The sequence below is a fragment of the Oncorhynchus keta genome, chromosome 18 (assembly GCF_023373465.1).
Source record: "Oncorhynchus keta strain PuntledgeMale-10-30-2019 chromosome 18, Oket_V2, whole genome shotgun sequence".
Lineage (NCBI taxonomy): Eukaryota > Metazoa > Chordata > Actinopteri > Salmoniformes > Salmonidae > Oncorhynchus > Oncorhynchus keta.
This window is the reverse complement of record NC_068438.1, coordinates 32,039,960-32,056,185: the sequence shown is the minus strand read 5'-3', so window position 1 is coordinate 32,056,185 and position 16,226 is coordinate 32,039,960. Positions and strand designations below refer to the sequence as shown.

The 16,226-nt window shown below is 47.8% G+C and overlaps 1 protein-coding gene across 5 annotated transcripts in view; it reads left to right on the top strand.

Annotated features, from left to right (window-relative positions):
- Window positions 1-15,953, top strand: part of LOC118374952 (SPRY domain-containing SOCS box protein 4-like) — an 81,786-nt gene extending 65,833 nt beyond the window's left edge. For 4 of the 5 annotated variants that reach the window (XM_052467910.1, XM_052467908.1, XM_035761452.2 and 1 more), the window contains exons 2-3: window positions 1,523-2,386; window positions 14,853-15,953. In XM_052467910.1, the coding sequence (XP_052323870.1) occupies window positions 1,678-2,386; window positions 14,853-14,980 (837 nt within the window). In that variant the 5' untranslated portion in view covers window positions 1,523-1,677 and the 3' untranslated portion in view covers window positions 14,981-15,953. Of the gene's footprint in view, window positions 1-1,257; window positions 1,279-1,522; window positions 2,387-14,852 lie in introns of those variants that run through there. The other variant, XM_052467909.1, reaches the window with a different exon arrangement.
- The last annotated feature ends 273 nt before the right edge of the window (window positions 15,954-16,226 follow it).

Below are 16,226 nucleotides of genomic sequence, written 5' to 3'. Positions count from 1 at the left end.
AGAATGCTGTTCATCGACTACAGCTCGGCATTCAACACCATAGTACCCTCCAAGCTCGTCATCAAGCTCGAGACCCTGGGTCTCGACCCCGCCCTGTGCAACTGGGTACTGGACTTCCTGACGGGCCGCCCCCAGGTGGTGAGGGTAGGCAACAACATCTCCCCGCGGATCCTCAACACTGGGGCCCCACAAGGGTGCGTTCTGAGCCCTCTCCTGTACTCCCTGTTCACCCACGACTGCGTGGCCACGCACGCCTCCAACTCAATCATCAAGTTTGCGGACGACACAACAGTGGTAGGCTTGATTACCAACAACGACGAGACGGCCTACAGGGAGGAGGTGAGGGCCCTCGGAGTGTGGTGTCAGGAAAATAACCTCACACTCAACGTCAACAAAACTAAGGAGATGATTGTGGACTTCAGGAAACAGCAGAGGGTACACCCCCCTATCCACATCGATGGAACAGTAGTGGAGAGGGTAGCAAGTTTTAAGATTCCTCGGCATACACATCACAGACAAACTGAATTGGTCCACTCACACAGACAGCATCGTGAAGAAGGCGCAGCAGCGCCACTTCAACCTCAGGAGGCTGAAGAAATTTGGCTTGTCACCAAAAGCACTCACAAACTTCTACAGATACACAATCGAGAGCATCCTGGCGGGCTGTATCACCGCCTGGTACGGCAACTGCTCCGCCCTCAACCGTAAGGCTCTCCAGAGGGTAGTGAGGTCTGCACAACGCATCACCGGAGGCAGACTACCTAATGATGTAAATATATCACTAGCCACTTTAAACAATGCTACCTTATATAATGTTACTTAACCTACATTATTCATCTCATATGCATACGTATATACTGTACTCTATATCATCGACTGCATCCTTATGTAATACATGTATCACTAGCCACTTTAACTATGCCACTTTGTTTACATACTCATCTCATATGTATATACTGTACTCGATACCATCTACTGTATCTTGCCTATGCTGCTCTGTACCATCACTCATTCATATATCCTTATGTACATATTCTTTATCCCCTTACACTGTGTATAAGACAGTAGTTTTGGAGTTGTTAGTTAGATTACTTGTTGGTTATTACTGCATTGTCGGAACTAGAAGCACAAGCATTTCGCTACACTCGCATTAACATCTGCTAACCATGTGTATGTGACAAATAACATTTGATTTGATTTTTGAGGCTGCTCAGATGTTCCCTCTCCTTCCAGAGGGCTGGTAGGAACCACAGGGCAACCGGAGGCTGTTTCAGACTGGTACACCTTTCTTCCGTGTCTTCCTCTACTCTTCTGATGCGTTGTGTTTTTAATTTGGATGAAGGAAGCCTTTTGGAGCTGCATTAGCCTGTCTGTTTGAGAGTTACATTTTCAATATGTGAGGAAAAGGGCTTTAAAAATGTTTTTTGTCTTCGCACAGCTGCTGTGTGTAACATGAGTTTGGGAAAGTGAGAATATGTCATGATAAAGTCAAGTAATGTTTTCCTCTTTGTCTCTCCTCTAGTTGCGAGTTTCCTCTGACAGTGGACTGAGTGTCTCTGTGAGCGTCTCTCAGCCTGGGACGACTGCTCTTCTGGCCACAGCGTCCATGAGGTAACGGCGGGAAGCCCCATACTACCCTCGCTCCACCCCCCTCTCCCTCCACCCCCACCTGCAGCGATGGGTCAGAAGATCTCAGGCAGCATCAAGTCAGTGGACGCACGGGGTGAGCCTTCATACCGGCCGGTCCGCCGTGAGCTGCGGGGTCCAGACTTCTGCCGGCCTCCTCGTTTGGACCTGCTTCTGGACATGCCCCCTGCGACCTCTGACCTGCAGCTCCACCACGCCTGGAACTCCGAAGACCGCTCGCTCAACGTCTTTGTCAAGGAGGATGACAAGCTGACCTTCCACCGCCACCCGGTGGCCCAGAGCACCGACTGCATCCGCGGCCAGGTGGGTTACACACGGGGGCTTCATGTCTGGAGGATCCACTGGCCGGTGAGACAACGAGGAACACACGCTGTCGTAGGGGTGGGCACGGCTGACGCTCTTCTACACTCTGTGGGTTACACAGCCCTGGTGGGTTCGGACTGTGAGTCGTGGGGCTGGGACTTGGGCCGGAACAGACTCTACCATGACAGTAAAAACCGGCCGGCCTCCACCTCGGCACCAACATACCCGTGTTTCCTGGAGGCAGACGAGTCGTTTGTTCTGCCAGATGCCCTGCTGGTGGTGCTGGACATGGACGAGGGCTCACTCAGCTTCATGGTGGACGGCCAGTACCTGGGCGTGGCCTTCAGAGGGTTAAAGGGCAAGAGGCTGTACCCCATCGTCAGCGCCGTGTGGGGACACTGTGAGGTCTCCATCCGCTACGTCAATGGACTGGATCGTAAGTCAATGTCCTTATGCCTTGACAGTGGGAAACCTCTCTCTCTGGCTGTTTTGCCTTCTGTTTTGTTCTGTCTACATTATATTGTGGAGTTTGCTGTAGTCTGTGCTGTGGTTTTGCATACCTCAGTCAGCATAGCATACTCTGACAAGGCTATGTATTCTCTAATACTGTAGCTCAAAGCAACTATAATATCAGCAAGTCAATGCCTTGAGGGCGTTCACTTTCCTTTCTCTCTGGCTCTTGTTTAGAAAACAAAGCACAATGTCAAAACCCAGTGACTCATACACCCATACTCTCCCCATCTCTGAATATAAAACCAAGTTGGAGCGCTCGCTTTTCATTGTTTACTGTGTTGATGAGGGGAGGCAGGCGGGACGAGGGAGGCGTCTGTAGGAAATGTTGAACAGCACAATTATATTGTGTTTGGAGCTGGGGCTTATTTTAGAAGTGCTGAGGCAGCCTCTCGCCCAGGGGAGATTTCTGATGAATTGACATGCGCAGAGCACATGAATATGACCAGTGGGAGGGATGGAAAGATGGAGGGACAGAGCTGGAGGAAAAAAGAGAATGGGGGAAAGGGAGGGAGTGAGATGAAGTGGTTAAGGTTAATAATTATAAATTAAACTTCTAGTGCTTTTTATTACAATTTCATAGCACTTTAATTAAGCAACAACAAAACAAAATAATGCAATTTTGTAAAACAGTAGATGGACTGTCATGGCAGGCAGGGTAGTTAGTTAATGGCTTGCATAGTCTGTGCCAGGAGGAAGGCTAGAGTAGAGGCAGTTCAGAGATGAAATGGAGGGAGGTCACATCCAGGGGGTTTCAGATTGATCCAGAGCCGTTCATCAGGGCGTCCTTGCTGTCGCTGATGCAGCGCTTCTCAGTAGTACTCTCTGAAGCCAGACTCCATGGGTAGAACCCCTCCACTACCGATGTGTAGCACCCACCTGGGTGAAGCTACGACACTCGGGAAGGTGTCAGAGAAGCACACTGCACATCAGTCCAGAACAGTCCTCCCTGACGCTAACCACTGGAGACAACTACTGAAAAAGGTTGAAGGAGAAAGACATTTGGATGTAATCATCTGTGCGTCTGTCAGTCAGTCGTGGGTTTTGGACATAATGGACTGGAGACGATGAAGGCTATGTGTTGACAGACAGTAAGTGACCGTTTCCTCACTAGGTTAGTCCCAGAGACTCTGTCTGAATAATACTGTAGTAGTGACAGCCTGAGCATGGAGATGCTGTATACCAGTGATGGCTTATACCTTCCTCCTGCAGACCTACTGGATACTGAGATTCTACCAATCAGCTGCTCATCAGGACCTAGATAAGCTGCATCAGCTGTGTTGGAGCAGGAGCTAGAGTTGGCCACTGGTCTCTGTCAATCTATAGCCTCCCGTACACTAAGCAGTGGCATGTCATTACAGCGAGACTAGCTGATAGTGTTTTATACTTCAGACTGCCTGGGTTGACTGTATACAGCTCTGTGTGCAGTTACTGCCTCTGCTACTGTGGAGAGAAAGTGGGCGAGGGCCTGCTGGTGTGCGTTTCTTGGCTCTGATCTATAAAAAGATGTCTTTACCCATAGTAAGCTTACCCATAAGCTCTCTCCTCAGTCAACCCCCCTTAGACGGTCAGACATGAACTACTAATTTTTATGGCCGCAAGCCAGGTGTTTGTGTGAGTTCAGGGAAGAGAGCCAGGAGTGGAGTAATTCTGGAGCCATTCCCAGTGTGGCGCAGAGCTCAATGTCTCGCCTTGCGAAGGAGTGTGTGTGTGTGTGTGTGTGTGTGTGTGTGTGTGTGTGTGTGTGTGTGTGTGTGTGTGTGTTGTGCCCCATACAGTCACCCTCTGTTGCATGGTTTTCTTGTCTCTATCTCACAGACCAACACACTGGGCTGTTTGTGTGGAACGTGTGACATTAATGCATTATTCTATAGCCCATTAGAACACAAGCCCTATTCTTCATCAACTGGTTTACTTTCAAGAGGACAAGGGAGGGGTTTTAGTGTTGGTTTATTTTAGGGCATGGGGTTGTCTCACTCTCCCCCCTTCTATTTCTCTCTACCCTTTTTCTCAATTTCCCTCACAATATCCCTCTATTTCTCCAGCTCTTTCTCCCCTCTGCTGTGTTTTCCCAAACTAAATGAAGATAGAGGAAAGTTAAGGGAATGAAGTTTTATAATGTAAGAGAAGCTAATGGAAGCAGCTTCTGAAGCATAACTCTGTCCACCCCACGTCCTTGCTTTGTCACAACTCTGTAGCCTCATTATGTAGGAATCTTGTGTTTGTCATCTTCTCTCTACACTGATGTTAATAGTATTTATTTGTTCTGTAGTAATGCTCCAGAGGAAAGCATGGTATATTATAAATTGGGTAGTTTGGGTACTGGATGCTATTATGGCTGAAACAGCGAGACAATAAACCACTGGTCTGATGCATGAATTCTATTTATCTTAGTAATCAGTTTATAATAGTAATAAGGCACATCAGGGGTGTCTGAGAACAGCCCTTACCACACCCCCTCTGGCCTTATTTCTTAATTATGCTTTGGAAATGGGGCACACGCACAGGAACATGCAGACAGTTTATGAGTATGCATACACTGAGATGCCAGGCATTGGCTTGTATTCCCCAAGGTAGCTTCTCCATGTTTCTGTTTTAGATGCACTGTGGTAAAGGAGTCCTCTCTTTCTTTTGCAATAAAATCATGTGAAGAGATGTCCCTCCACTTTTCCATCACTTTCTCAAATTGTCCCTTAACACAGTTAATGCAATTCTCTGATCCTGTCTTTCTCAGCGAACACATAGTTTCTTCTCCACACGACTTTCACACTGATAGAAGCTTTATTGATTTCTTTAGTGTTTCTGTTGCTCCATAAAGCCTGTAAATAGAAAACAATAGGAGAGGGGGGATCAGGCTGTCCTGCTAGCTATATTCTAATTGCACTGTTCTTCACAACACTACAGCCATAGGGAGGCTACCAGCAGCCAAACTCATTCAGAGCTTAACAAGAGAATAAATAACAAGAGGTGAGCACTTTGCAAAACCTCTGTTACAAATGCACACCATTTCATGCTGGCTCTTTCTCTCACTCACTCTCTCCCCCGATATCTCTTTCTCACTCACTCCCATTCGTTTCCCCTCAAATCCCTGCTTCAATATTTACACTTCTAATCATGTAGGGGAGTTGCCGTAGAAACCGTTTAGCTGAATGGGGAGAGGAGACGTTACAGCAAGTGCTGGCTTGGGGAAGGGAGATTTAGGCTGGGGATGGTGTGTTGGCTGGGACTGGATCATCTTGGTTGTGAATGGAGGCTCCTCTTGTTTGGAGCCATGAAACTCTGCTGTAAGTCTCCTGGTAGTGTGGAGAATAGATTCACAGACAGTGAGTACGTTTACATGAACACTAATAATTCGACATTAAACTGATTATGTCAGCAGGCCAAGTATGGTAATAGTCACAAACACCTTACTCTGCTTATCTGAATTGGTTTAATGTCAAAATCGAGGTAAGCATACAGCGATTTTAAACACACATTTTATTTTGCGATCTTTAGAATGATTAGGACACGTAAACCGCTTAATCAGCGTTCCAGTGGTGTGTTTGATCTGCACATGTGCCAGCACCGGGTATTGCAAGCCTCCCTCTTATGCAGGAATACCTAGGATAGGGTAAGTAAGGGTAAGTAATCCTTCTAAATGGACTGGATCATTTGCTTCTGTCTGGGGATCAGTGGCTGGGACATTTGGTTCTGTCTGGTAATAAAGCGCCAACGGACGACTGGTGTCCGTTAGTTCAGTGAACAATTGGATTCACCTGAAGTCAGCGATTCAATTTGGACGCTGACATTTCCAATTTGAGAGAGGCTGAGGCTTGCCCTTTCTCTTGCTCTCTCTCTTCCTCACTGCTGTTTCCATTCGTTATTTCTCACACTCTCCTTGTGATGTCCTTTCTCTCTCTCCCTGTGATGTGTTCGTTCTCTCTCTCCCTCTGTGATGTTCTGTCTGTCCTGTCTGTCTGATGCGCGCTCTCACTCACTCTCCCTGTGATGTGCTCTTGGGGATTGGTCACTGTTGTATGTTCTTTCCCATGCTTACTTACTGGAAAAATCAATCACGCAGGATGAGCTGCTCATTTTATGCATTGACGTCACACACGTCTTGTCACAAGATGGTCATTTTATACATTTGTGTGACACACACACACTACTTGCCATAATAAGTCAGTCTTATATATTTTTACATCTGACACACACACGCTCCCACTCCCACTCATGAGGTGGTCATTGGAACTGGTGCACAGTTTGAGATGTTATCCATCTCCACTGGCACAGTTCTCCATATTGATTAGATAAGCTCTGAGTCTGGAATCAACAAGTCCATACTGAATATCCTGACAGCAATTGGCATCTCTCCTGGTTGCACGCAAAGACTGTGAGTCTGAGAGGAAATGAGAGATGGCGGGAGAGATTGATCCGAAACAAAGATGGGGAGAGTGCGAGAAGAAATTGGGACAGCAGGATCAAGATACGTGTGTGGACACCCCTTCAAATTAGCAGATTCGGGTAGTTCAGACACACCTGTTGCTGACTGGTGTATAAAATCGAGCACACAGGCATGCAATCACCAAGGTCAAACATTGGCAGTAGAATGGCCTTACTGAAGAGCTCAGTGACTTTCAACGTGGCACCGTCATAGGATGCCACCTTTCCAACAAGTCAGTTTGTCAAATTTCTGGCCTGTTAAAGCTTCCCTGATCAACTGTGCTGTTATTTTGAATCGGAAATGTCTGAGCAACAACAATAACTGTTCGTCGGGAGCTTCGGGAAATGGGTTTCCATGGCCGAGCAGCTGCACACAAGCCTAAGATCACCAAGTGTCGGCTGGAGTGGTGTAAAGCTTGCCGCCATTGGACTATGGAGCAGTGGAAACGCGTTCTCTGGAGTGATGAATCATGCTTCACCATCTGGCAGTTTGACGGGTAAATCTGGGTTTGGCGGATGCCAGGGGATTGCTACGTACCCCAATGCGTAGTGCCAACTTTAAAGTTTGGAATAATCATCTGGGGCCGTTTTTCATGGTCTGGGCTAGGCCCCTTAGTTCCAGTGAAGGGAAATCTTAACGCTACAGCATACAATGACATTCTAGATGATTCTGTCCTTCCAACTTTGGTAACAGTTAGGGGAAGGCCCTTTCCTGTTTTAGCATGACAATGCCCCCGTGCACAAAGCGAGGTCCATATAGAGTGTTCCAAGATGGCGTAGCAGTCGGAGGTATGTTTTGTCTTGTCCCGTCCTGTCTAGTGTAAATATAGTTTTCTTTGTTTTTTTTCTGTATATATTTCGTACATATTTTAATCTCACTTTCAAACTAGAGCTGAATATACTCTCCTGCAACCCGCATCACCCAATGTGGTACGGATCCGCCTTTTCTATACTTTACTTTAGAACCGGAACCACCATCAGAAGCTAGCCAGCTAACTAGCTACTAGCTCGTACTCAGTTAGCCATTGCTAGCGGTCTTCTAAGCTAACTAGAACACCAGCGCGACATCAACCCAGAGCATATCAGACTGCTCTTTCTCTACCACATCTCCGGATTCCTACCGCAAGCTCTGAACCTTTACACCGGATCATCGCAACTAGCTAGCTGCAATTCCAGTGGCTACTCCTGGCCAACGTCTCTGGCCCAAAACAAGCTACAGTTAGCCTTGAGCTAAGCCCACCTCCCGACTAGCCGAAGAGGCCCAACGATACCTCTTTTGCTAATTGGCCTGGACCCTTTACTGCCGACACGGAGCGCCGCCGATCCATCACGACTGGTCCGCCGACATAATCGTCCGAGGTGGTTTCAACAGGCTTTTTCGTTGCGACATCGCCAAAGATCCATCTGCTGGCCAAGGCCCGCGAGCTTTCTGAAACGCTGTGTCTCCAGCTCACCCAGCGTACTAGAGCTCCTGTAGCATACTCCTGGGCTACAATTACCCGGGCCCACGACCGGTCTGTCGATGTCACCGCAAGAAGAGGAATAAACAGACTCACCCCATCGCGACGTCCCCCAAAGGTTAGCTCTCTAGCCCTCGCTATCTCCCTACTTGCTATTCGGCCTGCTAACGGCTAGCTTGTCTAGCCCGGGCCTACGAACTGTTAGCTTGTTAGCACAGGCCTGCTAACCATCTGACTCACCTCATCCCAAACACTTCTGAACCCATTTACTTTCCATCTCTCTTTGATTTTTATTTGTTTATACCTTCCGGAAACCTGCCTCACCCACTGTGATACGGATTCGCTATCACTTTTAATTTTTATTTATTTTTATGACACACTCAAGAACCTCCAGACGCTAACCAGCTAACTAGCTACAAGCTATTTAGTCATTGTTAGTTTTTTTTAAAAAACCTGGATAACACTCGCCAGCCCAGCTTCCCTGCCCATCCACCGCTGCCCCCTGGACACTGATCTCTTGGCTACATAGCTGACGCACGCTGGACTGTCCATTAATCACGGTACCCCATTCTGCTTGTTTGTTTATCTGTCGGCCCAGTTGCCTAGTCAACGCCATTTTACCTGCTGTTTGTTGTGCTAGCTGATTAGCCTCGCCTACTGTTTTTAGCTAGCTTTCCCAATTCAACACCTGTGATTACTGTATGCCTCGCTGTATGTCTCTCCCAAATGTCAATATGCCTTGTATACTGTTGTTCAGGTTAGTTATCATTGTTTTAGTTCACAATGGAGCCCCTAGATCCACTCTGCATACCCCTGTTACCTCCTTTGTCCCACCCCCACACATGCGGTGACCTCACCCATTACAACCAGCATGTCCAGAGATACAACCTCTCTCATCATCACCCAGTGCCTGGGCTTACCTCCACTGTACCCGCACCCCACCATACCCCTGTCTGCGCATTATGCCCTGAATATATTCTACCATGCCCAGAAACCTGCTCCTCTTATCCTCTGCCCCCAACGCTCTAGGCGACCAGTTTTGATAGCCTTTAGCCGCACCCTCATACTACTCCTTCTCTGTTCCGCGGGTGATGTGGAGGTAAACCCAGGCCCTGCATGCCCCCAGGTACCCTCATTTGTTGACTTCTGATCGAAAAAGTCTTGGTTTTATGCATGTCAACATCAGAAGCCTCCTCCCTAAGTTTGTTTTACTCACTGCTTTAGCACACTCTGCTAACCCTGATGTCCTTGCCGTGTCTGAATCCTGGCTCAGGAAGGCCACCAAAAATTCAGAGATTTCCATACCCAACTATAACATCTTCCGTCAAGATAGAACTGCCAAAGGGGCGGAGTCGCAGTCTACTGCAGAGATAGCCTGCAAAGTAATGTCATACTTTCCAGGTCCATACCCAAACAGTTTGAACTACTAATTTTGAAAATTACTCTCTCCAGAAACAAGTCTCTCACTGTTGCCGCCTGCTACCGACCCCCGTCAGCTCCCAGCTGTGCCCTGGACACCATTTGTGAATTTGATCGCCCCCCATCTAGCTTCAGAGTTTGTTCTGTTAGGTGACCTAAACTGGGATATGCTTAACACCCCGGCAGTCCTACAATCTAAGCGAGATGCCCTCAATCTCACTCAAATCATCAAGGAACCCACCAGGTACAACCCTAACTCTGTAAACAAGGGCACCCTCATAGACGTCATCCTGACCAACTGGCCCCAAATATACCTCCGCTGTCTTCAACCAGGATCTCAGCGATCACTGCCTCATCGCCTGTATCCGCCACGGAGCCGCAGTCAAACGACCACCCCTCATCACTGTCAAACGCTCCCTAAAACACTTCTGTGAGCAGGCCTTTCTAATCGACCTGGCCGTGTATCCTGGAAGGACATTGACCTCATCCCGTCAGTTGAGGATGCCTGGTCATTCTTTAAAAGTAACTTCCTCACCATTTTAGATAAGCATGCTCCGTTCAAAAAATGCAGAACCAAGAACAGATACAGCCCTTGGTTCACTCCAGACCTGACTGCCCTCGACCAGCACAAAAACATCCTGTGGCGGACTGCAATAGCATCGAATAGCTCCCGTGATATGCAACTGTTCAGGGAAGTCAGGAACCAATACATGCAGTCAGTCAGGAAAGCTAAGGCCAGCTTCTTCAGGCAGAAGTTTGCATCCTGTAGCTCCAACTCCAAAAAGTTCTGGGACACTGTGAAGTCCATGGAGAACAAGAGCACCTCCTCCCAGCTGCCCACTGCACTGAGGCTAGGAAACACGGTCTCCACCGATAAATCCATGATTATCGAAAACTTCAATAAGCACTTCTCAACGGCTGGCCATGCCTTCCGCCTGGCTACTCCAACCTCGGCCAACAGCTCCGCCCCCCCCGTAGTTCCTCACCCAAGCCTCTCCAGGTTCTCCTTTACCCAAATCCAGATAGCAGATGTTCTGAAAGAGCTGCAAAACCTGGACCCGTACAAATCAGCTGGGCTTGACAATCTGGACCCGCTATTTCTGAAACTATCTGCCGCCATTGTCGCAACCCCTATTACCAGCCTGTTCAACCTCTCTTTCATATCGTCTGAGATCCCCAAGGATTGAAAGCTGCCGCAGTTATCCCCCTCTTCAAAGGGGAGACACCCTGGACCCAAACTGCTATAGACCTATATCCATCCTGCCCTGCCTATCTAAGGTCTTCGAAAGCCAAGTCAACAAACAGGTCACTGACCATCTCGAATCCCACCGTACCTTCTCCGCTGTGCAATCTGGTTTCCGAGCCGGTCACGGGTGCACCTCAGCCACACTCAAGGTACTAAATGATATCATAACCGCCATCGATAAAAGACAGTACTGTGCAGCCGTCTTCATCGACCTCGCCAAGGCTTTCGACTCTGTCAATCACCAAATTCTTATCGGCAGACTCAACAGCCTCGGTTTTCGGATGACTGCCTTGCCTGGTTCACCAATTACTTTGCAGACAGAGTTCAGTGTGTCAAATCAGAGGGCATGCTGTCCGGTCCTCTGGCAGTCTCTATGGGGGTGCCACAGGGTTCAATTCTCGGGCCGACTCTTTTCTCTGTATATATCAATGATGTTGCTCTTGCTGCGGGCGATTCCCTGATCCACCTCTACGCAGACGACACCATTCTATATACTTTCGGCCCGTCATTGGACACTGTGCTATCCAACCTCCAAACGAGCTTCAATGCCATACAGCACTCCTTCCGTGGCCTCCAACTGCTCTTAAACGCGAGTAAAACCAAATGCATGCTTTTCAACCGATCGCTGCCTGCACCCGCATGCCCGACTAGCATCACCACCCTGGATGGTTCCAACCTTGAATATGTGGACATCTATAAGTACCTAGGTGTCTGGCTAGACTGCAAACTCTCCTTCCAGACTCACATCAAACATCTCCAATCAAAAATCAAATCCAGAGTCGGCTTTCTATTCCGCAACAAAGCCTCCTTCACTCACGCTGCCAAGCTTACCCTAGTAAAACTGACTATCCTACCGATCCTCGACTTCGGCGATGTCATCTACAAAATGGCTTCCAACACTCTACTCAGCAAACTGGATGCAGTCTATCACAGTGCCATCCGTTTTGTCACTAAAGCACCTTATACCACCGACCACTGCGACTTGTATGCTCTAGTCGGCTGGCCCTCACTACATATTCGTCGCCAGACCCACTGGCTCCAGGTCATCTACAAGTCCATGCTAGGTAAAGCTCCGCCTTATCTCAGTTCACTGGTCACGATGGCAACACCCATCCGTAGCACGCGCTCCAGCAGGTGTATCTCACTGATCATCCCTAAAGCCAACACCTCATTTGGCCGCCTTTCGTTCCAGTACTCTGCTGCCTGTGACTGGAACGAATTGCAAAAATCGCTGAAGTTGGAGACTTTTATCTCCCTCTCCAACTTCAAACATCAGCTATCCGAGCAGCTAACCGATCGCTGCAGCTGTACATAGTCTATAGGTAAATAGCTCACCCTTTTTCACCTACCTCATTCCCATACTGTTTTTATACTGTTTTTATTTATTTACTTTTCTGCTCTTTTGCACACCAATATCTCTACCTGTACATGCCCATCTGATCATTTATCACTCCAGTGTTAATCTGCAAAATTGTATTATTCGCCTACCTCCTCATGCCTTTTGCACACATTGTATATAGACTGCCCATTTTTTTCTACTGTGTTATTGACTTGCTAATTGTTTACTCTATGTGTAACTCTGTGTTGTCTGTTCACACTGCTATGCTTTATCTTGGCCAGGTCGCAGTTGCAAATGAGAACTTGTTCTCAACTAGCCTACCTGGTTAAATAAAGGTGAAATAAAAAAATAAATAAAAAATAAATATAGAAATGGTTTGTTGAGATCTGTGTGGAAGACCTTGACTGGCCTGCACAGAGCCCTGACCTCAACCCCATCGAACACATGTGTGATGAATTGGAACGCCGACTGAAAGCCAGGCCTAATCATCCAACATCAGTGCCCTACCTCTGTTTCCACCTGAGTGCATGTCTACATACAGGCCTAGAGCATGCTCCTGATTGTCCCAGAACGAGAGCCCTGGACTATGCCTGAATCAGACAGACCCAGACAGCATCATATCTGCTTTACTGACACAAACCTGTATCTCACCATTATTAACTGAGCAGTGGGGGAGAGGGGGACTGAGTCAGGGGAGAGAAAGATCGATGGATGGACATAAACGGGATAGGAGGAGAGGGATGGAGATGAGAGAAGTGGCTTTCTTGATATTACTTTCTAGTCCCTTTAACTGAACCACTTCCAGCTAATTTGCTTCCATTAATACTTAATATCACCCTGTCCTGTTTGCTTTCATTACATGTTTTGAAGTGTAATATGGGTTTTTATGAACCCACATGGCATGCAGTTCAGCAAGCCAAGGCAGACATGCTTCTGCATAGAATACTGACCAACATGTAGCTGTTATTCTCCCCTACCTCTCCCTTTTCTGTCTCTTTCTTTGTGAAGACTATTTCAAGCTAATCATGATACCCAAGAGATCAGCACCATACAGGTTTCTCCATGCTCATATACGAGTCCTCAACCTGCAAACACACCCACACACCTACATTCACCGGAGCAGTGTGGAGTCTGATAGCTCAGCCAGACTGTTGACAGCAGACATTAACAGACTCCTGCTCAGATTCCCGCTGTTTGATGGGACCACTTGTCGCTGGTGGCAACGCAGGGAGAGGGTGCACCAGCTGGATGATTGGACAGTTTCCAGGAAGCAACAGCAGCAGCATCATAATTATGATCCCTCCTATGCAATTCCCATATCTCCACTGAATAACATGCTATGTTACTGTTCCTCTCAATTGACTCAACTATGGCTCTCACATGTTAATAGGCTTGCCTTGTTTGTGTGTGTGTTCCTGACACACGGCTACAATGAGATGATCGTCTTCCTTTAGTAAGCCTAGGTAATGACACACCAGTGTGTGAACCATGTGTGTGCAGGTGGTGAGAGCTACCTTTCACTACTGAGTTCAGAGGTCACCTAATATATCCAGGCTCTCTAACAGGAATTGTAGATTTTACATCCTCCAGGTGGTGCCCAACTGTCTTACGCCCATACAACCATGGAGTCAGACAAACAGAAGAAACATGCAGACAGGAGATTACATCCATCCATCTCCCACAATCCCTCTGAGGTGTAGGCTGTGACCATGTGACCTGGTTTAGCCCGTTAGTGAGTCAGATTGGCAGGCCGGATCCTGGAAGCCGACATCTGGAAGTGCGTGTGTATTTGTCTGCGCGTGTCTAAGGCCTATGTTTTACCGTAGTTTCTTGGAAGTTGAGTCAAACATCACTTTGCACGTTTCTTTTGGATCTTTGTTAGTTTTAAGAACATTCATTATATGGTGAAATAGATCATGTCAAAAGCCAGCCTGCCAGCAAGCCTGCTTTTGTATCACATCCTTCCCATGGAAACATCTTAGTGTATAATACAGGAGAGTCCAATGTCAGTGTGTGTCTAATATATTTTGCTGTGTGTTGTCTAGTGGTCACGTAGCTACAAGGGCACCAGTCCATTTAGAGGATTCCCTAGGGTCCCCCTTGACACAACCCACTCTGTCTATTCCAAGCCATGTGGCCAGTGACTCAGCAGATTGTGTATGTGTACTTTAGTAAGGGAGACTGTGTGTGGTGAGCTCCTAAGCATCACCTTCACACAGTGCTCAGGAGAGTGTCTGCTCTGTAAGTCCAGCACAAACAGATGGTCACGGCAGGTGGACCGGTCAAGTTGACGTCCGTGAAGGGCACTCTCATTATCAAAGTTTCTCTGTGTGGGAAGATCTCTGACACAAACAAATGCACTTTAAAGTCCTTCTGAGAATGATATCATATTGCTTAGTCTACACCAATATTAAATGCACTCATTGCCATTCCTTCTGAAATAGCATCTATTAAATCTGTGTGAACATTCCTTTTTTAATGTCCTCTTCTCTCCTGTCTGTCACAGCGGAGCCCCTCCCCCTGATGGATCTGTGCAGGCGAGTGGCCAGGCTGGCTCTGGGGCGGGACCGACTCAACCAGATAGACACCCTCCCTCTGCCAGAGACCCTCAAGAACTACCTCCAGTACCAGTGACCCCACACACTCACCAGGACAACGAACGACTGACTGCTTGACGGCAGCTACAATTCACTACAGTCAACCCCCAAAAATGTAACCCTGACCCATTGGACATCTACTCAGGATAATGATGATGGTCTGGAGGAAGCCTATGAAGGAGTTCCGAGTTTCTTTTTAGGATTTGTCTGTTTTTTTGTTGTTTTAAAAAAAATTGCTCACTGCTGTGATGGTTGATGGACAGAGGGAGGATTAACGAAAGGAGGGGGGTGGGCTTGAGACTGGACTGTAGCAGAAGTGTTGGGCTATGATGCTGACTTCTCATTGGGTATGTGGGTCTGTAGTGCTTCTAGAATATGTGCCTGGAGGAACAGGGCGTTTGGGGATGATGCATATAGACACCATACGTAGTTACTGTACATCTATACAGATTCCCAGGAAGGCTCTCGGAACATCTAGATATTTATATTTAGACCCTATAGCAGGCTCAACTGAGACTCACCAGCCCCTAGCCACAGGGAGTTAGAGGATGGAAAACACACAGGCAGGCAAACATCCTTGAATGCATGCATATGCAAACACTCGCTCATGCTCAGAGGGGCTGTTTTCAGTGTGAGTGGCGTGAGGTTTTATGCATGTGTGGGTTGGTGCGTGTCGGCCTTGCTCCGCAACAGGCAACCCGAGGCATCAGTCAGACCCACTCTGACTCCACTGAGTTTGGGGACACTGCAGCCCTGATATATTTTAGTGCCCTGCTGCACTACACCTCCCTCTCAACTGGCAGTCTCTTTATTTATCAGTGGATTTCATTGGATCCAGGCTTCCATTAGGTCTCTGTCTGGGTCTGCGTCAAATGGCACCCTATTCCCTACATAGTGCGCTACGTTTGATCAGCCTGATCAGGAGTAGTGCGCTACGTTTGATCAGCCTGATCAGGAGTAGTGCGCTACGTTTGATCAGCCTGATCAGGAGTAGCGCGCTACGTTTGATCAGCCTGATCAGGAGTAGCGCGCTACGTTTGATCAGCCTGATCAGGAGTAGCGCGCTACGTTTGATCAGCCTGATCAGGAGTAGTGCGCTACGTTTGATCAGCCTGATCAGGAGTAGTGCGCTACGTTTGATCAGCCTGATCAGGAGTAGTGCGCTACGTTTGATCAGCCTGATCAGGAGTAGTGCGCTACGTTTGATCAGCCTGATCAGGAGTAGTGCGCTACGTTTGATCAGCCTGATCAGGAGTAGTGCGCTACGTTTGATCAGCCTGATC